Source organism: Bactrocera oleae, chromosome 3, assembly GCF_042242935.1.
Source record: "Bactrocera oleae isolate idBacOlea1 chromosome 3, idBacOlea1, whole genome shotgun sequence".
Lineage (NCBI taxonomy): Eukaryota > Metazoa > Arthropoda > Insecta > Diptera > Tephritidae > Bactrocera > Bactrocera oleae.
In genome coordinates, this window is record NC_091537.1 from 63,574,990 (window position 1) to 63,599,571 (window position 24,582).

At 36.8% G+C, this 24,582-nt stretch overlaps 1 protein-coding gene across 10 annotated transcripts in view; it reads left to right on the forward strand.

The window, feature by feature from the left end:
* Positions 1-24,582, forward strand: part of vas (ATP-dependent RNA helicase vasa) — an 89,679-nt gene that overhangs the window by 22,728 nt on the left and 42,369 nt on the right. The window contains exons 1-6 of one of the 10 annotated variants that reach the window (XM_036373959.2): positions 39-225; positions 906-940; positions 997-1,153; positions 1,220-1,297; positions 21,633-22,662; positions 23,181-24,536. In XM_036373959.2, the coding sequence (XP_036229852.2) occupies positions 920-940; positions 997-1,153; positions 1,220-1,297; positions 21,633-22,662; positions 23,181-24,423 (2,529 nt within the window). In that variant the 5' untranslated portion in view covers positions 39-225; positions 906-919 and the 3' untranslated portion in view covers positions 24,424-24,536. Of the gene's footprint in view, positions 1-38; positions 226-450; positions 568-721; positions 941-996; positions 1,154-1,219; positions 1,298-21,632; positions 22,663-23,180; positions 24,537-24,582 lie in introns of those variants that run through there. The other 9 variants (XM_036373964.2, XM_070106742.1, XM_036373957.2 and 6 more) reach the window with 9 other exon arrangements.

The following is a 24,582-nucleotide window of genomic DNA, read 5'->3' on the forward strand; positions in this document are numbered from 1 at the left end:
GAAGAAGAGTGCTGAAATATTTGACAAGTGCAAAGTCTGTTAAATGGTCAGGTTAAATAGCGGAAGGTAAATTCTAACATAAAAATATGAAACACAGATGGCGCCGACTTTTATCATGTACCGCTATTCGAACATTCGATGTACCGTTTGATTTGCAGCGTCATATTTTTAGAACGCCAGAAGTTTATTACGCTTAAATTAAGTTTAAAAGTGGGTCATTAAATTGTAAGTTAAAAAAAAAGTAAAAATAGAATATAGTATTTCCTTGTATATTAAAATCGTTTTGGTAGTGATATATGTATGTATATATCAACTAGTTTTATAGAACAAGTTGTGTAAAGTTTTCTTTTACTATTAGTATATAAGTCTGAAAAATTAACATTGGTTTCTAATTAGCGAAATTGAATTTGCAGTAAGTTTCTTTGCCAAGTTACAAATAAAGGTAATAAGCTTCGGAACTGAAGGTGATATTGATAAACAATAAAATTGTCGCTGCAAAACTAGTTAGAAATTCTGTGTTCGATACGGGTAGTAGGTGTGCATATAAACACATGCACGTAAATGTATGTAGGTATATAATTACACGCATGTACTTAAATGGCATAATTGTTAACTTGAAATAATATTTATCACTTTTAAATGTTTACTATATGTATCCACATTGGTACCGCATTTGTGTCCACTACTGTATGCTCATATGTTCCAACCGTGACATTTCGTCATACTAGTTAGCGTTTGACTTTTGTTTACAAATTAACAAAGAAAAAGAACTCGTCAAATTGGCGGCTCAAAATGCGGTTTCTTATTACAATAGCATCGCAAAGACAAAATGCAACGTCGAGAAATTAGCAATTTAAAAAATGATGTACTCCAGAAATCTAAGCAAGTTTTAAATTTATTTACAGCTAAATCGAAGAAAATGTCAGATTGGGGTGATGAAGTAAGCTATTCATATTTTATAGTTTGAAATACATATTGAATGGTATCTTTTGAAAGCAGGACGATGGTCGCGGTTTTGGTAATGGCTCCTCCCAATATAAAGACAATGGTGATGAGTATGTAGATAACGGCGAAACTGATTACACGGAACACGAAAACACAGACGACGGGAATAAAGTTTTTGGGAGCAGACGTGGTAGAGGCGGCGTGCGAGGTAAAATAATTAATGTTTATATATAAAAATAGAGAATATTTAACTACCTAACGTTAATAATATAAGGTCGTGGCGGGCGAGGTAACAGGCATGATGCTAATTATGGCGTTGATCATCGTAACTTTGTTAATAATGAAGAGAATGGTGAGTTGATCTTTATTATATAGACCCATAGGTAGTGTACTCATAGTGGTTAATGTGAAAATTGTATACTATCGATTAAAAACAGAAACGGAAACAATTAGTCGACTTAATTTAAAATTTTGTCACTTGGTATTTGTTTAAAGTCCAATAACCAATATGGAAAAAATAAAAATTGTATATATAATCATGATCAGCATGACTCATAAATAAATTAATTAAGAGATTAAAGACAATACCGTTAAGAAAACAATTTTTTTTTTAATAGGGAACTAATTTGATTAATTAATTAATTTTGCTTTTTATTGTTTTAAAATAATTTGCTCGACTTGAGGAAATTCAAGCAAAACCTCCTAGGGAATTACTGCCTTGATGATCCCTACTGATCTATTTTAAGTTTTTAACATATCGTTTAATTTCACATATCATGCAACCACAAATACAGAACATTAACGGCGGAGGCCATCCACTGAAATTAAACCAGGCCCCTTTAAAAATTTTTTTTTGGGTTAACATTGATGAATCTTTGGATAAATTTTAAAATATCATTCCTCGAATTCGGGATTACAATTGGGTATATACGGATTGAGATTCTCCAGATTAACAAAAAAAAATTCAACTATTTAAAGTGCGTGTTGCTTTGATATAATGAAATTTATTCTTATATTTTTAATTTTTATATCCACTAAGACTTCAATAATTCGTTTCTACATATTTATTTTGTATTAAATGGTACAAAAATATTTTTTATTCAATATTTAACTTTTGTACAACTCTTTTTATTCACACATTTACAAAAGTGTTGCATTCTAACAAATATCAGTGTTTCCTTATCTACATAATTTACAAAAGACAAAGAAAACAGATAGACAGACATTAAATAAATAGAACACTATTAGTTATTCTCGTAGAATTTCTTTCTGCATTGGGGGCCTTCGCCGCGCTTAAAAAAATTACTGGTAGGCCCAACACCGGGATGTCTTCAGTTCATTTGCGTCGAACTCCTTTTTGCGTTGGCAGTCTTTGGCCGCGTTTCAAAATAATAAGGCTGGTCGAGTTATAACTCAGTTCTTTCGCGTAGCACTTTTGTGGGTTGGCCGCGCTTTAAAAAATAACCCTGATCGATCCAACATCGGGATTTACAAAGAGAAAGGAAATTCTGAAAGAGTTTGCATTACTCATCACATGGTTATGAATTTTTTATTGACAGTATAAACCTTTTTATTTATTTTTTTTTTTTTGCAAAATGTAACACTGATTTTACGTTTGCATGCAACCATTTTGTTATTGTATGAATAAATGGATTTATACCAAAGTTAAATATTGAATTAAATTTTGTTTTGCACTATTGAATGCAGAACAAATGTGTAGAAACGAATTAGTGAAGTGTTAATGGATTAAAAGTTAAAAATGTAAATATGAAATTCATTTCAAATCAAAGAAACACACTTTAAATAGTTGAATTCTCAAACTTTAAATGCAAGTATCATTTCACATTTTCTTAATCTGGACAATCTTCTCTATCCGTACATACCAATTAACCTCGAATTCTGGGAATGCTATTCTAAATCCCAGCCGAATGTTTTTCAATTTCTAAATTTTTTGTTTTTTATTTAACATGCTGCCAGATGGAATGGTGTTGTTGTAGGGCAGAAAACATCCCATAAGTAATTTCTAGGAATGCAATGAAATGTAACGCTTCTTGCTTTCAATATATTACATACATACTTATATATTCATATCCATTATGTAACAAATCCGAGATTTGCAACTTTTAAGGATATCTTCCAGTACGTTCACAAAATTCGTGCAAATTTTATCATTTCTGAAAGCTGGAAATTCAAACGGAAATTACATTTTTTTTTTAATTAAGCGCTTACTTTTGAAACCACAATATTGATTAAATACTCGGCAGAATATCAAATACTGCGACTTTTCGACGTATCTGTTATTTAAATCCAAAAATATTTGTACTTCTAACTTAAATAATAAAAATGCTGGAGATAGAACTTACCTTATTAAAGGTACCATTTCTTTATTGAATGAAATATTTAAATAAGAATGATCACGAATTAATAACATAGTTAATACATGCGGCGGTTTTTGTAATGATAATCCAGACCCTGCTTGGGTTAAAGCAATAAGTTAGCTGTCATCGAAATCAGTTAACGGTAGGCCCAGGAAGCGAGCTGTTGGTTTCATTGGGCATGCAAAGAGGTGATTAGAGTCATGCGGGGACTCATTGCTTGCAGGACATAGATTTTGTATGTCAAGGTCTATTCTGAGTAAGTAGGAGTTTAACCTGATACAGTCCCAAGAACGAAGTTGCGCTAGGGTCACTCTTGTTTTACGCGGCAACTCGAGTTCTTATTCTGTAGTAGGCGTGTTTGGACTCCAAGTACGCCATTTACGGGGAGGGAGTTAATGAAGGTGTTAATAGCTCCACTGTGAATGGCGTTCAGTGCCTTTCGTAAATTGGTCGCTTCCAGCAAGTGACAGCAGTGATGGTTTCTGCAAAAAACCCCGAGCAGAAACTGATTGGAGAGAAGTCTGTAGATGCTCAATGGGAGACATCAGGAGATATACTTTTATAGTCCGGAGTGCGGTGTTCTGGCAGGTCTATATCTTCTCCATCTGCGTCGGCCGCCCGATTGCCTTGTATGTTGCCAGCAACGTCTCTTTGCCTTTGTTACAAGTGCTGCCGGCCAGCGACATGAGGATCATGTTGTGGCTCTGTACTTTTGTGACAATTTGAAATCCCAAAATTTTAGGGTTGTTTACTGTCGGAATTTTGACATCATCGACAGAAATGTTGAGATCCAGTCTGTACTCCTTCGTTTGAGTGTAGTGAAGAAGCGAGGAAGAGATAGGCATTCACTTTTGAGCACATGCTATCAAATCCATTGCCCGACGTCATCGTACAATCATTTGCGTATGAGGTGATAGAAACTTCTTCTGGTGGTCGTGGGAGTTTCGAAATGTAGTGATGTAACAGTAGCAGGGAGGAAACACCACCCTGCGGAACTCCCTGTTTAATTCTCTTGTTCACCTCGAAATAATAACGATGATTGTCGACCGATGGCAATCACGACAGCAGTGTTGCAAATTTGTCAAAGTATCACGTTCTGCGTCAATTTCTGGCAACATTTGCAACACCATTACGTTCTAATTCAAATAATCGGCAAGACTAAATTTTTGTCTGCACATCAGCAGAGTATCCGCAAATATGCAACATAGTTGCTGTACTTGTGTAATTATTACGTAGCTCGAACGCACCCTAGTTTATTCGATGTCCTCAAGCAGCGTTTTATGATTGACTGTGTCAAAAGCTTTTGACAAGGCAAATGCTACGAGAACAGTCCTGTTGTTGTTGTAACGGCTACCTAGTCCCCGCTTGGATAAGTTATAGTTTGGTTGTCGTCGAGGTAATCTAAAGGGAGGCCCAAGAAACGAGCTGTTTGGACAGGGTCGGACCATAGGGAAAAGGGTGTTAGATGAGTTGGGTTTATTGGGCAGGCAAACAGTCTTCTCATAGGTCGGTTTCAGGCTGAGGCGAGCTAAGTGCTGTGGTGGTGCTGTGCACTTTACGGTAGCAGTGCTGGTGTTCGAGAGTAGCAAGGACTCAAGTGTTTTCCCTACAGGGGAAAGGAGAGTTATCGTGCGATAAGAGCCCCCTAGATTGGTAGGCTTCCCAGGTTTCAGTAGTGGGTCCACCCTACCGATTTTTCACTCATCGGGTATATGAAGAGTGGTCATCGACAAGTTGAGTGCCTTGGTGAGATAAATTACTCCTGTCGAGCCTAGGTGATTTAACATCAGTATATTTATTCCGTCTGGGCCGATAGATTTAGAGGTGACACTCTGAACCTCCTCGTCGATGAAAGCAAGTGGTGCACAGACTTTTGGCATTCGCGCAACAGTCGGGTAGAATAGATAATAAATGAGGTATGCACCGCGACCTAAGAGCTACCCTCCTCTAAGACACAACGACTTATATATCCCCAGCACATTGATGAATTCCAATATACTGCTAGGTGCTATTGAGACGATGTGATCCCTATTTTGAAACATGGATCCAAGGACATATTAGTTAGCCTAATGCAATATCCAGAACTTAGTTGCTCCAAGGTCATTGGTTTAATGCGGCAACTCGATCTCTTGTTATATGATGTAGGTGTGAATATTACCATAAAGCATTTCTATTTGATTCTATGGATATTCTTTATTAAAAATCCGTGGCCATCATAAAATGAATCAATGTCAATAATAAAAGGGTGGGTTGTTGTTGTTGTTGTAACGATTATCTAATCCCCGTTTGGGTGATAAATTCTAGATTCGTTGTCGTCGAGGCCATCTAACGGAAGGCCCAGGAAACGAGCTGTTTCGACGGGGTCGGACCATAGGGAGAGGGGTGTTAGATGAGTGGGGTTTGTTGGGCATGCAAAGAGGTGGTTAGTGTCATGCGGAGACTCATTGCATGCAGGACATGTGTTTGGTATGTCAGGGTCTATTCTGGATAGGTAGGAGTTTAACCTGCTACAGTATCCAGAACGAAGTTGCGCGAGGGTCACTCTAGATTCGCGAGGCAACTCGAGCTCTGTGTCTGCAATTGATGGTGGTTTGACTCGTATTACGCCATTCACTGAGAGGGAGTCGGTGAAGGTGTTAGTGGCTCAACTGTGAATGGCGGTCAGTGCCTGTCTGAAGTTAGTTGCGTCCGAAGTCTGGTCGGCGTACTGTCTAATGTCGTCGACGTAGTCAAGGAAGGACCTCTTGATGTTCCTAGGAGGCGGCTCCGCTACAAGCAGGCGACTGCAAGGGTGGTTTCTGCGAAAACATCTCAGCAGAAACTGCTTGGAGAGGAGCTCGTTATGTTCCTTAACCGGAAGCATACGGGCCTCGCTATGTAGGTGATCAATTGGAGACATCAAGAGGCATCCCGTGATAGTCCGGAGTGCAGTGTTCTGACAAGTCTGAAGCTGCTTCACTGCATCCAGGCGACCATATTGCGGCTGCATAATTGAGGACCGGCCGGCCGATTGCCTTGTATGTTGCAACAACGTTTCTTTGTCTTTTTCCCATAAGCTGCCGGCAAGCGACTTGAGGATTTTGTTGCGGCTCTGTACTTTGGCAGTTAACGCGGTCGTATGAGGAGTGAAAGAGCACAGACTGTCCAAAGTGACGCCTAAAATTTTAGGGTTATTTACTGTCGGAATTTTTGTGCCATCGACTGAAATGTTCAGGTCCAGTCTGTACTCCTTCGTCCAATTGGTGAAGATGGTCGCTGTGGATTTAGTGGGGGAGAGTGTTAGGTTCCTTGCAGAAAAGAAGCGAGAAAGATCGGAGAGGTAGCCGTTTACTTTTGAACACATGCCATCGATTCCATTGCCCGACGTCAATATCGTACAGTCATCTGCGTACGAGTTCATTGAAATTCCCGCTGGTGGCTGGGGGAGTTTTGAAGTATAGAAATTAAACAGTAGCGGGGAGAGGACACCGCCCTGCGGAACCCCCTGTTTAATTTTCCTGAGTTTGGAGTTTTGACCTCGAAATTGTACGGATGAGTGCCGACCGCTCAGTAGTTCATGGTCCACCGCTTCAGCCCTGGAGGGAGCGTTGATTGTTCCAGGTCCTCAAGTAGCGTTGCGTGATTGACTGTGTCAAAAGCTTTTGACAAGTCCAACGCTACGAGGATCGTCCTCTCGCAGGGTGGCTTCTGGTTCAGGCCATGAACTATCTGGGCGTTTATGACGCTAAGTGCTGTGGTGGTACTGTGAACTTTACGGAAGCCATGCTGATGGTCTGCTGGGCTCTGGTGGTGGGTGAATGACGGGAGTAACAAGGCCTCAAGTGTCTTTACTACTGGGGAAAGGAGAGTTATCGGGCGATAAGACTCCCCTTTGTTGGCGGGTTTCCCAGGTTTCAGCAGTGGGACCACTCTTCCGACTTTCCACACATCGGGTATTTGAAGAGTGGATATCGACAGGTTGAGGACCTTGGTGAGGTAGTTTACTCCCGTTGGGCCAAGGTGTTTTAACATCAGCATGCTTATTCCATCAGGGCCGATGGATTTAGACGATTTTGCCTTTTTGATGACACTCTGAACCTCCCCATCGGTGAAAGTAAGTGGTGCGCAGTCTTTTGGCATTTTGCGCAGCCGTCGGGTAACACATCGTTTGGCCTTGTCGGTCGAAGGGTGCAGTATAAATTGCCGGCTAAAGTAGCTCGCGCACTTCTTCGGGTCCGAGGAGGCATGGCCATCGAATTGAATTTCAACCCGATCGTCATGTCTCCTCGGATTTGACAGAGCCTTGACAGTAGTCCAAAGCTTACTCACACCGGTGGAGAGGTTGCAGGACTTCAGGTGCTCTATCCATTTTGTCCGCTTATGATGATTTACCATTTGCCGAATCTCCAAATTGAGATCCCTTATTCGGGGATCACAGGGATCGGCATGGCGTAAGGTGTCGCGCTCATTTGCTAATACAGCTGCTTCGGCTGGGAAATTAGGGCGGAGTTCCGCTATTCTTCCAGCCGGTATGAAGCGAGCAGTAGCAGCAGCGATCACCTTGTGGAATTGACGCTCGCCAACGATGACGTCCGTAGGAATGGATAGTGCGTTGAAGGTGCTCTCAGTAAATTCTGTGAAGCCGACCCAGTTAGCTTTGTTAAAGTTAACATAAGTGCGGTTATCCACAGAAATAAAGTCAGGAGGTTTCTCGATCGAGATAATTATGGGCAAATCAGACCATCTCTGATGCAAGAGTTAGCATAGGTCGCCAGGTTATACTATTTATCAGACCACCGCTAGCGATGGTAATATCTGGCGAGCTATTACAGGTGCCCATAATTCTGGTGGGGGTTCGTCGTTCATTGTGCAGAATGTCGAATCGTCTATCTGTTCCGCCAGCTCCATCCCCCTACGATCGTTTGACAGGCAGGAATGCCAAAGATCGTGATGCGCGTTAAAGTCGCCTAGCACCAGACGGTTTTCACCACGAAGTAGCGCATCTATATTCGGGTGATATCCTGTTGGGCAACATGTAACTGGGGGGATGTATATATTAAATATTTCGAGCTCGACATCGCCTGACCGGACAGCTATACCCTGACATTCTAGGGTGGTGTCCCTGCGGTCGATGTCAACATTGATTAGACGATATTGCACGGTGTTGTGCAATATGAAGGCTAGGCCTCCACCATTATCCCGCTCGCGATCCTTACGTAAAACGTTGAAACCTGCACAACTCAGAAGATCTGAGCGGCTGTTTAACTTGGTTTCTTGGACCGCAGATATCGTTACGCGCTCCCGGCTCATAAATGCACCTATCTCCTGTTGCTGTATCTCCAATTTAAACTGATAAACTGGATTTTCATATATACTTTAATTACAATAAAAGTAGAAAGTATCTATTATTTATAATCACAAGTAAGAAGATGCACTATTTTTAGACAGAGATTCTTTCGGAATTTCATAAAGATTTCTAACATATTGACGGGTAGATGCGGCATAAATTTAACCGGAAGTTTAAAAATATTTATATTAGGTATTTGGGTTAAGGAAAGCCCATTTTTGGCACAAGGGCATGCTGTTGTCATAAAAATATTCTTGGTCTGCTTTCGAAAATTTTCGGGTGTTAGATTAAATACTTTGAGGTACTATTTGTGCAAAGTTTTACCCTATTAACTGCATTGATGTTTGGTTTGTATACTGTAAAGTGAAAGAATCTGATAGAATTTAAAAGTTCGTTATATGAGAACTATTTCGCCCATTTTCACATATAGAAAACGATTGGGTAACCTCACACACCAAATGTGATCGTAAATGGTCTAGTAGTTCCGGAGATGTAGGATTTCACCTAAAAGTGGGCGGTGCTTATTGTTCAATTTTTACACCGGATCCCATAAAGCCCTTACCTGCTATCCTGGCGGTGGAATTTAATGTTTGTGGCTCTTTTCTCTCACTCAGCGAGTTATCGCACTTTTAGTAATTTTCATCATAACTGTTATATGGGGAGTGGGCGTGATTATTACTTGATTTTTTTCATTTTCACAGTGTATAAAGAAGTGCTAAAAAGACTTCTTCTTAGCGACTTTAGTTGAGACAGTTTCAGCTGGCCACGCTTACTTTTTAAAAATGTTTAGTCCACAAGTGCCCCTTACCACTGCCATCCCTTGCACCAAATCACAGTTTTGTATCTTGATTTAGGGGTTTGTTATGACACCTTATAGTTTTTCGTTTGGTGGCAGTTTGTGAGCGTGGCAGTGGTCCGATTACGCCCATCTGCAATATCAAAACGTGTTGCAAGTTTCATCAAGATATCTCAATTTTTACTCAAGTTATCGCTTGCACGGACGTACGGACGGACATACATAGATTTTCCATGGGTTTGACGTGAGGCGACTGAGCCGGCTACGACCTTATCCCAACTCTCTTGACCCGAAACCATTACTTCGCAGATTTACTTGTATATTTCGGGCGTTATCTTGTTGAAACAACCACTTTAACGGAATATTTCACTCGGCGTATAGCAGAGTAACATTTTCCAATATTTCCACACTGTACTGATCCATAGTTTCTTTTATCAGATGGATTGCTCCAAAGTCGTTGAATGAGAAACTTACCTATACCATTACTTTTGCACCACCAATGTATTTTCGGATTATATTCAGTATTTCGCGGACGACGAACATACTGCCTCGACCCAGTGCCGCTAAATAAAATCACCTTACATTCTTCTGTCCACACAATATTTCTAATTTTTCCGTTGACCAATTGGTATGTTCCTTTGGCAAATGGGAGACGGGTTTCAATGTGTTTCTTTGTCCACAACTTTCAAGGACTCTGCGCAAATAAATTGTTTTCCAGTAAACTTCTACTAACTGTTACGTCATTAATATCAAGGTCTAGACACTTCTTTGTTTCTCTACTTTACTGGAGTTTGTGTCGATCGACTTTTCTAGTGGTTTTGCGTTTTCATCCACGTGTCTCAGTTTAATTTTTGGAGGACAGGGCATTTTCCATCATTTGATCAAAGCACCCGAGTACTTTTTTAATTTCTTTATAAGATTTATGGTTTTTTCGAAGATCTTCTAATGATTTCACGTTTTTCCCGCGGCAGTGTTTTTCTCTATCAATTAATTTTAAAAAAAATTCTTACATTTTACAAAATCCTCTCGTTTTTATTTTTCTATACTTTTCTTCTTCAGTTTTTTACAGAATTCGTTTGATAATAAATTTTTTATACCACTTGGTAGCTAACACTCCTATATTTTTAAACAGCGCAAATAAGTGATTGACACAGAAATGAATTAATAACATCGCAAATATAGTAAATAGATGAAGTTTATGCTTTGTGTTTTCCTCGCAGAATACCGTTAGAAGTATTGCATAAAGAGTGCTTGGTGTTTATGTTCTAACACGATACATTTTATGGATCAAATATTTTTCTAAGGGGCACTCCTATTATTATGAACACAGCTGTACCATATATATAACTCCATATCTACCTCGATTAGTTTTAGGTGATACAAACAATCGTTGGGTGAACAAAACTATTATAATCTGTGCAACATGTTGCGAGTTGGTGTCGATTAAGCCTTAATATCAATATTGCTCAGTAATGTTACATATGCACTACATTCATAAAAAACGTTTGCTAAAACCACTTCAGCTAAAAAAATTCGAATCTTTTTATTTATTTTTTTTCGAAATTTATTTCAGAGGATATTGCAGTTTCCATGCATGTGTATGATACTGAATGAATTCGTTATAAAATGCTTTTATAATCAATATATGTAATTCAATTATATAAGGTTGTGTCGTTATACTGTCTGCGGTTTGCTTTTCGTTCATTGAAAAATAATTTCGATTTTATGTTTGACGTCATTAATATAAAATTTATTATTATTCCAAAAATTACATAAGTGGTGTTCCATAAGAACTTCATGTTTGTACATACATACATATGGGCTAAAGTTCCTTCATTGTATAAAATATTTATTAAAATTTTATAATTAAATCGTAAAATAAAACTTCCATTGTAAAAACATGGATAAAAATTTAAAAAAAATATGATTATATTTCTTTGTAAAACTTTAACATACACAAAAAATTTGTCATGTATATAAGTTCGTGTAACTAAAATAATAAACACGCACATTTACCTTATTGAAGCTCAGTATAGCAGTAAGCTTGCTTAATATGCTGTGCGAATGTGAGAGACGTTGAAAAGCTTTCAAATTTGTGCTTTCACCACATATCAGTCGCTCTGCAAATATTGATGCTTTTGCGAAAACATCGTTTAGTTAGCGTAAACTTTTATTGTATAATTCTTGGAAGCATTTTCGTTAAGCGGTTATATAAAATGATTATAATAAGTCAAACTGGTGGAGGTGTGTGTCTTCTGTTTGTGAACATTGGCACATTGAACATTGAATCGCTAGTGTTTAATTAGCAGATCTGCTCAGTGGCTGACGTCACACTCTATTTCCTCTCAGTAATTTGCTGGCTGACGCGGGAAGTAAGCTGCTGGCCTTCCGTTGCTGCGACAGCGGGTTGCAACGCACGGTTGGTGTATTGGACCAGAATTGGCCCCGTCTCCTTCCACCTGGTACCGTCATGGTCCAGGCGGGGGGCGAGTCCACCCTTCTGAGTTCATGCCGAGGCTAGTTGCAAATTCTTAGCGACGCCATTTTCAAAATTTCTTGGTTAAGTAACTTGGTAGCTTAGCTTCGGATTTGTAAACTTGCTGTTCAGAACACTTCCACGCCAGTGGCCTTGCCGAGCAATTTGCCCATATTTTTTTGGTTTTGGACGAGGAAATATCGAGTTTACGACCTAGGAAGCAGTTTTCAGCTGTTAACGGTATTTCGCTTTGACAACAGTAAGATTGACACTAAATTATCAGAAATAAGTAAGAAAGAGTAAGTTCGGGTATAGCCAAACATTTTGTACTCTCTCGAATTGGAAGGATCAAAGCTGGGAAAGTACTTTCGGATGTTGGCAAAACTACATATTAAAAAATTTTGCAAAAAAATATCATCATTCATTATTTGTCGAAATCGTGAATGAATTACAATTATAGTTGGTATCTTATTAACTGAGGCACACTTAGTTTCGTTACAATATTTTGCTTCGTGTCCGCAATATTTACCATAAATTAAAATCAGAATAAATAACTCAAATGAAATGGATAGAAATTCGGGTCCGTTCCGGTTACGTAGACCCGACTGTCGTGGGAACAGGACGGTCTTGCATGATTGCATTAACTTTTGGCATTATTCTAGGGAATTGTATGCAGATAACTCACACATTAGTTGATATATTCGACATAAAGTCTGTTAAAATAATGGTCATTATCATTACATATGGTACTTATCGTATGTATTAGGGAGCTGGTGTAGTTGGTGGACCAATTCAACACCTTTTCGACATAAGCTATAGTATACGTATTTTGCTATGATATCTTAAATATTGACCGATTAGGTATATGTGAATTAGGGGTGACATCCTATTACCAGATAAAGATGCTTTCTGAGTTTCATTAAGATAAATAACTCTCATATTAACCGATATGTACAGTATAAAGCAACAGGAAGTTTGACATCTTATATGAGGTACATGGAAACTACAGGATAGAATTAAAAAAACCCGCCCGCTGATTTCAATTCGTCCCGGATCTCTAAAGCAGACATTGTTGGTAGAGTTTTGGCATACTTGCTAATATTTCGTTCGGCAACCTCTGGAAGAATCCGACTGCGACATCTGTTTCGTGTGGTTTTTTATACGTTATTGCACTGCGGATCATTGCTACTGAACCAATTTTTACACTTTTTGTTGAATGTTTTGTTGCTCTGTATAAGATTTCTAATAAATTTTTGCTTTTCCTCACTACAATGTTACGCGCGTTCCATTAAAGGATACAAACACAATATTTTTTTTATTATCCGTTTAAATAATAAGAAATAAGGGTCGGTGTTAGTATACCATCCCACGATTTCAGGGTTAAGAGGGTATGGTTGATAGAGGAGATTCTCCAGATCACGAATATATATAATTATTGCCGCAGGAAACTTAAAGTTTTCGAGATATTTGCATTTTAAGTGAAAATTTCACTAATTTTATCTTACAATTTCTCGATTTATGGTTTACTTTTGTTATACAAGCATTATGCACTTATTATACACTAACACTTCGCTACAATGTTTCTACATATTTATTTTGCATTAATTAATTTAATATTTGCTTTAAATTAGCATTTTATTTTTACACAATTTTCGTTATATGCACAATAACAAATAGGTTCCATATTGACAGATAATAAGCCAATGCAGAAAGAAGTTGGACGCGAAAGGAATACTGACCACCCCGGTGTTGGATCGACCAGGATTATTTTTTTGAAGCGCGCCCGAAGGCCGCCAAGGCAGAAAAAAGTTGGACGCGTAAGGAATAACGACCACCCCGGTGTTGGATCGGCAGGGTTATTTTTTTGAAGCGCGGCCGAAGGCCGCCTATGCACATGGGAAATCTAACCAAAAAAAAAGTAATGCTAAAGAGGTTATATCACTCTCTTTAAATTTCATTTTCTATAACGGATTATAACGGATTTTGTTACAACTAAACAAGGTACCGTTTCTTTTTTTGTCCCTTTTGTCATTGAATTGGAAAATATTGTGCATATAAGTTAATTTTGTAGAGGGTAATTGGGTATTTTATTTATTTTGATTGCTTTCTTACGTTTGGATATGGCAACACTTATTATCTGTCAATGTGGAACCCATTTGGTATTGTGCATTTAACAAAAATTGTGTAAAAATAAAATGTTTATTTAAAGCAAATATTTAATATTTAATATAAAATAACATTTTGAGTTTTAGTGGATACATTAGTTTAATTTGAAAATGATAGGAATAAAATATTGTCCGCGAAATGATAGCATAACTATTCAAGAAAGAGAAAAGTATCAATATGGACTACTCCAAAACCATGACAGTTAATAAATACCCTTCACCACGTGAAAAAAAACCGCAACTATAGGTACGGAAGGCAAAACCTTAACCAGTTTCAATTAAATGTTGGTACGTTATGTCCTTTTAAAACTCCTAATGATTTAAAAATGGAATTGAATAATGCAATTACAAATCCTTCATATCGGGAACAACGTTCTCAGAACGTTTAAATAGTCTACTGCACATTTTCTATCCCTTATCCAGATGATGAGAAACAACCTCATACTATAATCGAGCCGCTGCCATGCTTAATTATTGTAATTGTGTATTTACTATTAAACTGTTGTCTTTCATGACGCCTAACATAACGTTTTCCGTCAGATCCAATAATTGTATCTTGGTTTCATGCGACCAAAGCACGTTTCTCGATTTTGAGCGCACCAAGTGCGTACTGTCAAATTTAGGCCTTTGCTGTATATTGAGTTTATTTGAAAAGGGTATTTTTCTAGCACTCCTTCCAATTAATCTAACTTTTTGAAGTTGGTCCCAAGCATTTGAGGTTGTAAATAAATTTTCCTTAGCGTAACGTACCAACTTAAGCGGCTTAATGTTTTGCTTTTCCTTTTTTTAGTTTCGGGGTTTTTTATGTTGTGAAGGGAATTAAATGTCATATTCTTGGAGCAGTCTATGTTATTGGGTATTTCTCTAATACTTTTGCTTCTCTTGTATAGTTTCACCTTAATTTTCGATTTACAAGCTTATGGTTATTGTTTATTTATTTATCATCAATGTATTCATTAAAACAAAATGCTACTGTCAGGTTTTGATTCGAGTTTTTACTTTTTAAACAAATTTTCGGAGTGTTAATATTCTTTTGCTAACTTAAAACGCTGGCAACTAAAACAAAATAAGTCATTATAGATATAATTGACAAAAATCGCATTTTTTTGGGCTTTAAAATAAGCCAATGGGTTTGTCCCTATTATTTCTGCCACGAGTGTTTATCAAAATGTATTTAACGAATGCCCCTACTATTTCATTGCTCGCAGCTGTATAAATGATCAGGATAACAAGATCCGGGTGAATGTTTGTTTATCCGTGCAAGCGATAACTTGAGTAAAACTTGAGATTTCTTGATAAAATTTGGTACACATGTTATTTGGCACCTAAGGAAGGTTGGTAATGCAGATGGATAATCAGTCTATTGCCGTCCACAAAGTGCCGTTAAACGAAAAACTTTAAAGAGCCATAATTTAGTAGGTAATTAAGATACAAAACTGTAATTTGGTGCAGGAGATCGTATTAACCTGGGACACCTTTGGGCTGAACATGTTAAAAAGTGGTCGTGGCTTCGCTCACTAAATGGTTTAATATACATATCTTCCAAACCGCTGAAACTAAATCAACCAAACTTGCTGAGAAGTCCTTTTCATACACGGTGAAAATAGATAAAATCAGATGGTAACCACGCCCACTCCCAAAATAATGGTTATGTTCAAAAACACAAAAATGCAATAACTCACTAAATAAATGCGGCAAAGGTATTAAATTTTACAATCAAGATGGAAGCTTTATAGGAAAGGTTGTAAGAGTTAACAATGGGCGTGGCGCCGCCCACCTTTAGGTGAAATACTATATCTCTGGAACTACTTGACCAATTGCCACCAAATTTGGCATGTAAGGTTATTTAAACACTATTTTACACTATTATTCATATGGGGGAAATCGAATGACAACCACGCCTGCTTTCCATATAACAAACTTTAAATTCTATCTTAATCATTTACTTTACAGTATACAAATCAAACATCAATGAAGTTATCAAAACAAAATTTTGCATAAATAGTGCCCCCAATGTGTTTAATCTTACGCTCAAAAATGGTCGAAGTCAGACTATAACATCTAACTATACCGGAATCTATCGGTAAACATGCAAAAAATCGTAATCATCATCAGAAAGAATCACCTTATAACATTGTATCCTCTTGTCTAAAATGGAAAAGAATGAAATAAATATTTCAAACTTCCGGTTGGTTTTATGCCGTATATTTCCTCTCCTTTGATATTTTTCAAATTCGAGAGTATGAAATGTTCGGTTACATCCGAACTTAGATCTTGCTTCATTGTTTTTAATTACTTTGGACCATCTGGAGCGCATATAATCTACAAGAGCGCGGCATCTAGAAAGGCCAAGCTGTTTTTTTCTACTTTTCGATAATTCTTGAATTTTTTTTTAGTTAGCCATCCTTTTACACATTTTTCATATCCATCCAGATGTGTTCGATTGGATTAAGGTCCGGGGACCATGTCGACCAATAAATTAATATTTTTACCAACGAAACCAATTCTTAGTTCCTTTCGACATATGTCTTGGCTCATTATCTTGTCGGTAGTTCCATCGCAATTTCATATCCTCTTCGACATAAGTTAGAACTAGATCTTTCAGATTGATATTATATTAACATCATAGATGGTGTCCATAGTTCCTTAGGTTCTTACTAGAGGCTCAACACCACTCAAAGAAATCAGCTTATGGCCTCCATGCTTTATAGACTTCGTTGTATATTTTGCGTTGACTTGCTAATTAGGACATCGTTTGACATATTGTTTTTCCTTACCAGAGTCGAACTGAACAGTCTGTCTCATCGGTCCATAGAATGTTGTACCAAAATGTCATAGGTTCGTTTATAAACTTCGGCTGACTTTGAAAACTAGCTCCAATTTTTTTTTTCAAGTTGGTACAATTGTCGTGAGAACACAAGTCATTCTGTCAATTAATTCTTTGTTTACAAGCCATTTAAAGTTGACGAGTCAGAGTATTATTTTAATATGGAAAAAATTTAATATCGTGTAGTGAATAGATTCTTTGTTTTGAAAGGTTTAAAAGCAATGAAAATTTATGAACAATTGTTAGAACTGTATAAGGATTCCTCACCTTCAAAACGCACCGTTGGATTTTGGACTGGTGAATTTAAACGTGATCGTACTAGGCTTGAAGATGATCCACGCGAATAACGATCGAAAATCACAACCACACCCGAAATCATTGAGCAAGTTCATAATATTGTTAGTGAAGATCCTTTCGTAATTTTATAAATATGGATAAGAGTTGTATCTACCACCATGATCCTTAATTGAAACAAGAACGTTTACAGTGGACTGAAGCTGGTTGTTCAGCTCCAAAGCAGGTGAAGTCACAACGATCAGCAAAGAAGATCATGGCATCAGTTTTTTGGGATCCGAAAGGAATTTTGTTGATTGGTTATTTGCAGAAAGTTAAAAAACAATCAACTGAATATTATTGCAGCCGTTTGGATCAGCTGGATGAAAAATTTGTGAGAAAAAACCTTGTTTGCAGCACAAGAAAATCATTTTTTATCAAGATAATGCACCTGCTCACAAAAGTGTTTTAACAATGAAAAAATTCAACGAATTAAAGTACGAATTGCTTGAGCATCTACCGTATTCACCAGATCTGGCTCCTAGCGACTACTACCTTTTCAGAAACCTGTCACAAGTGGAACGCGTTTTTCGTCGAATGAAGAAGCTATTACAGCCGTAGACGGGTATTTAGCAGAGCTTCCGGCAAGTCATCATAGGGAAGGCATACAATTATTGGAAGATCGTTGGAATAAGTGTATTGAAGTTAAGGGAGATTATATTGAATAAAAAAATATATTTCGTACCAAAAACAGTATATTTTTATTTCGAGCGCAGAAGCTTCAACCAACCGTATACGAACAAAGTACAATATAATGTTCTGCAATGCATCCAAAGTATTTTTGACATTGCATAATGTTTCGAAGCATCACAAATAAAGTTGATGCTTTTTAACATTTTCATATTGTAACGGATTTCTCGATAAATCGTTTATTTTGTAACTCACTCTTGACTTCGATCACTGGATTGTTATATAAAAGTCCCAATTTAATGACTATACATATATTTATTTCTTATCCAAACAACTTAACGTTTTACTACTTTTTATCCTATTACACAACTTCTTACTTATATCTTAATTACTCTTTACACGGCAACACTCTAACTAGAACTGTCTCTGCAAAACATCGCCTCTTGAACATTCTGGCAACTACGAATTCGCTAACTAGTTGATTCTGATAATTTATCGTCGATTCGATTTGGTTCTATCATCCGTATTGTGACGAATATTCAAAGATGGCCAGATTGATAAGTTTTTATTAGTTGTTTTATTAATTTATACTAAATTTGCATTAAATTCAGAGATATTTGTTTTTATATATTTTTTTATCTTATACGAAATAACTTATTGCGAAAGTAAACTTTGCAGTAAAAGTGTTCTGTAACGTCAAATTATACAGCGCATCGTTCTGCAATGTTGTTTTACGTTGCAAACCAATGATGTATAAATATAAGCAAACGGAAATTCCTTGAAAATGGTAACCATATTACAAAAATTCAATATATAAATGAGAGATAAAAAATCGATTTGGGACGTGGAAAGATACCGTTAGATTTACCAAAAAATACGTTTATTTAAATAAGTGCACAATATATTGCGACAAAATGATAAGGTCGGTAATTTTGATAACGAAATTTTTATTTCAATTGTAACTTTTTTAATTTATTCAATTTCCATTATTTTCAATTGTTTTATAAACTTTGTTGGGCATGGAATTTATAAGGTTTTACATTACGTCAGAGCGGATTTGTCACCAAATGTTGCGAATTGCCACATTTAGTTCTTCAATTGATCCGTTGTTTATTTTCGGCATACACCTGGCGAACTAGCAGTCTGCATAACATTCATATAGAGATGACGTGTTGGCCAGTCAAGAAATTCAATATTGTGGTCCTCAAACCACTGCCTTGTGTGAAATGCTGCGTTATCTTGTGCAAAAATGAATGAAAAATTACTTTTTGTCGGAATTTTCAGCAAGATAAGGCATCAAACCGTCAGAGAGAACACTCTGATACTCCAAGTTGTTCATCCGATTTGATGAAAGGTGAAGTTCTAAGGTACCACTGGAACTGAAAGCGCCCCACACCATCAACGAACCTTCGCCCAAAATCCCGCTTCGAAAAGCACAATGGTTCCTTACGTAAATGTGGCCAGTAATAGTTGAAAATGTCTGGTCCATCAAGATTAAATTTTTTCTCATCAAAAAAAATTATCTGAAAAATAATATGTGCATTAAATTAAACGTACTTGTATTTATAAATTTTTTGCCTGATGCCAGTTGGTTCTCATATTCCTTTTAGCGAACTTCTTGCGCTAACTTGTGTGCTTTAGTTAAATACGGTACTTTTTTTTTAGATCGTACAACGTCTGGTTGAGCATTGATAGATCTCTGAATTGTCCTAATGGATGCCATTAGTGAAATAGCACGGGTTTCACGCGTAGGGTGCGTTCGAGCTACGTAATAATTGCAGCAGTACAGCTACTGTGTTGCATATTTGCTAATACTCCTCTGATGTGCAGACAAAAATTTAGTGTTGCCGATTATTTGTATAAATTGCGTACAAAAAATGACAGCAGAACGTGATGCTGTTGCAGGTGTTGCTAAAAATTCACCCAGAACGTGATACTTTGACAAATTTGCAACACTGCTGTCGTGATTGCCATCTCGAACGCACCCGTAGTTAGACTCTTTGGCCGACTTATAGTTTTTAATTTCCGGTAATTTGCACTGTTTTTGACATAATTTTGTACGACGCACAAAGATTTATACAAACTTTTGGCAATTTCTATCATGCTTATTTTCTGAGTATACAAAGCAGAAATTTGTCCTTGTTCATAGCTAGAGAGCGACTTACCACGTTCCATTTCGTCTTTTTAATACTCAAATTTTGAATACAAAAGCTTTCTGTATCGAAACTAATATCAAACGCACTAATCAGACTGACTTTATCATTTTGTCGCAATGTATTGTTCACTTATATAAATAAACGCACTTTTCTTAAATCTAACGGTATCTTTCTACATACCAGAGCGGGTTTTTTCATTCTCATTTAAATATAAATTTTTTAAATATGGTTACCATTTTCAAGGAATTCCCGTTTACTTAATGTGTGTAATGCCACAAGTCCCGACTATCTTCTAACACGTATACACAAGCTATAATTATTTCCAAATTTCTAGGTGACTTTAATCCTTTATGTTGGCCAATATATATAATATTTTATTGTGTACATAACCATAATGTGGATTAGCGCTGAATATAAATGAACTTGGACTATATCCTGGTTTAAGTCTCTTATCCTTTTTATAATCCCTAACCTCCCTGGTGTTGTGGAATCCAAGACAGGTTTGCGTAGTTGTCAGACACGTGTTGTTATCGTCAGAATAAAGACGCATTTGGGTGTTAAATTACATTTGTTACGTTTTGTAAATCCTCTTAAAATATCTGGATTTTGTCCCATAAACTCAATAATTATGACATTTTTTTTTTTATTCTTATGTTTTCCCCTATTGAAATAACGATTAATTAAATCGTAACAATATTACAAATTATTTTCTTAATTTACATTTCAAATCTGTCAGCGAATATCCTGTTGCTTTGTTTCTGATAACAAAACCGATAAAATTTTGGTTTCTGTGACACCCAAAACCGATAAAATTTCAGTTTCAAACGTCAAACCTATCTGAAATAAATATCTGCATTCATGACACCTGCTATATTTTCTTATCGGTTTCAGTTCTGGTTCCGACTACTACCAGATTCTGCAACACCCCTGAATGATTTTCGTTTCACTGGTTGATTTTTTTTCTCATATACCCCATACATTAAATTAATTTTTATATGCAAGCGATTTATGGGAAACCAGAGTAATTCTACTGAACTGAAAAAGGTAGGGACCATTTTACGACTGCGATAGTTAAGTAGCTCTCCAGACACATACATACACTCTCAAAAAATAAATCGTTAGAATTTGTAGTTTTGCCGACTACTTATATAGGTACAGTGTTGGACAAAACAAATTGAACTCATACCTACGAATTACTTGTAATTTCTTTCGTATAAACTGTAAAATATTAAAATAATTATAAGCTTTTTTTTTATTGTTTCACTACATAAATATCTTTATATTTAAATAAAAATATAAATCTTTATATTTAAGTACTTTTTTTATATCCGAAATTGTCATTTGGAGTATATGATATGTTTTTCATAGCCATTAATAATCCAATATGTTTGGTCCGACACTATAGATCAAAATATTTGAGATTAGAAATTAGCCACCATATTATTTTAGCGACACATTAATTATTAAATTTCATTGGTCGAACATACTACATATAAATACTTTCGTATATACACAGAAACAATTGAGTTATCTAATTTCGTTATACGCTTTTTTTTTACATCGCTTGTATAACGCGTTGATTCGTACTGATATTTTCTAGCCCAACAAGCTGAATTCCAGTCGTCAGCACAGAATTTTGTGCCAAATAACTTTATGAGAGCTACTATTCAAGAATTCTTACCCGAAGTGCCCGGCCGTATACAAACGACAAACAATATTGATGAACTTTATTGTATTGTCAAATATCTGTTGCAAGCGTTTAAAGTATGCTTGTCTACAGAAATGGTTACCAAGAATAATTCTTTAGCTAATGCATCCACAGAGGAGATGGTGGCAAGAGTTGGCGTTAATCACGAAATGCAACAAGAAAAACTTGATATTGATCAAGAAAATTTTAATGTTGATGTTTTTAATGTTGGAGTTGACACTACTGCAAACGAAAATATAGAAAAGTCATATTTGATAGGCGGAAAAAGAAGAGCAGACAACAAAATGCTACTACCCAAAAACATCGATTTAGCAACAATAAATCAGTCCAAGTTATTAGATTTACCAGACTTATTCACAGATGTAATACCTGCTTCACTGGACCAAGAGATGCCAATGTCGACTACTTCCAGAACTCCTTTTAAACGTAAAAAAACTAATTGTAGCGTTACCTATCAGAATCAAGTTTCTGGAGTTGCAAAACTTGACATTATTCCAAATCTGGTTGGAGCAAATATAACGGAGCGGGAATATGCATTAAGAAAACCCTTATCAATGCGAAGTTGTTTAAAAATTGTTCCGAAAGACCATACAATCATCAGTATTATGCGCAAAATGACGTATATTTTTTTTCCATTGGAAGACATATGTGCAAACGCTGCATCGCCTGGTATGGAGGAAGATATGCATCAAATTCTACTATTTGCTGAAGATCATTCGCAGCTAGAATATGGTAGTGCTGGAACATCGACAAGCATCAATGTTGCACGCCAACATGTGGCGGCGTCATCGATTTCGGGCTTACCTTCAATACAATTGGTGCAATCACACTCGGACGGCCCATCAATGCAAACTTTCGATGAGCAATTCAATACACCGGAGGAGATTACAGATTTTTTGCCACGACATACAGAAACTACCGGGTACAAACTTACTTTCATTCAAATATAAATAAATTTTATTGAATGCAAATAGCCTAACTTAAGCATGATAAATAGGTTCGAGCTATGGTATTACGGTGAAGAAAGTTTTGATAGTATTAAACTATGTGATCACTTTCTGACAACAAGGCCATTTTCTTACCAAAGTTCTGGTGTGAGAGAAATATGGGGGACATATTCTAGTTAGAACTATTTCTTCCCTTAATTGGCCACCGTTGCGGTTAATACACTAGTAAATTTGATAAATCATGATCATATCGCCTTGCTTTCAATACTTCAATATTTTATTATCCTAAATACAACTTTAACATATCTATTACCATCTGTAATATTTATATTAGCATAGAAGTACTGAGCATTTCGCATTACTTTTGTTGTGCGAAGCATTGCTTTATGCATTCACTTCACTTGCAATCATGTATCATGCTTGTAACTACAGTATATTTCAGTTTTCTGGTTTTAATGAATGCATTTTTTATAATTTATCTACATTACGACAGTCAAAAGGAATGGAGTGGCAGTTTGCCTGAACCATCGACTGACATTACATTTTTTACGCCGTATCCGACGTCAATCTCCGCAGGAATATCGTCACGCTCGGATGAGGATCATTTAAAAAGTGCTCAAAAGATAAAGCTTATTTCAGGCCCTTCAATGGCCCAACGCACAGAACCATCGACATCTAGAACTGGAACTTTACCATCAATTCGGGAGGAGGAATTTCGACGAACCCTCATAAGGAGAACTCTTCGCGACAGCGACATATCTTCGACGCCATTACGTCCCTTAGATGGTATAGCTGTTGAAGGGAGGGAATTACCGCATTTTCAAAGTTGTCCAAGTGAGGGCAGCACCGAACTCGCCAGTGGTGATAATATACAAAGTGCAGCAGCTGGTTTAATGTCGATGGTAAACCAACGTGTGCAAACATCTGCGCTTGGGGTCGCAGAAGCTTTTGAATCAGTTAAACAAACGGCTATAGTTCAATCATCACAACACCAAAAGGCTGTTGAAAGAAAAACAGATAAGACAATTTTTGGATCACTGCAACTGGTCCAAATATCTGAGGAGTTAGACACTATAAATGAACCCAGGAATTGGTTGGAAGTACTACGTGAACGGCAAGTCGATCTACAATATAATAAATTTGGAATCCTACCAAAAAAACGCAGAAGATGCCAGAAGCGCCGAGCCCCGCAGAACTTAAAATTAACACATGCTTTTTATGTGGGTGATCAAAATAATATCACAGAAATATTTCAAAATGTATCGCCATTACCCAGTCAGTTACCAGTGCAACTGGAATCGACAGTAGACGTCACACATATGCGCAATTTGAATAATGTAAACGAAACACCACTGACAGTTATACAGCAGCCATCTTACGAACAATTTGTATATGAGCACATCGAGTCGATTTCGACAATCATGGATAATCTAGTCGAATTGCAAGGTATGTTAAAAGCTTGCAATCGAGATAGTGAAGACAATACATCAACTGCATTACTGCCCGCGTATTATGCCTACGACGTGGATACGCTTCTAAAAGCTGACATAACGCGCTTGCAGCTTAAAATAAATATATTGCAAGAAATTATTCGCAATGTGTCCTTTAATGTGATGAAGAGCCGTTTATTGAAAAACAGAAGCCTTGCTGCGGTTGCATTCAATTTTTTAATAGAACTCGAATCAGCCGGGATCATACGAATAAAGGGGAATGGGCATTGGGTGGGATTAATTTAACTGTACGCTCACAGTGCGCATTTTTTACGATTAGTCCGTTTTTTTAATAATGAATGTTCCCAACTTTAGAAACAATCGTCTAAATATAGTAGGAAAACTACCGTAGTAAAATAGCTGCAATGTGTTTTTGTTTTAGTTATTTCTCAACACTTTGTTTTT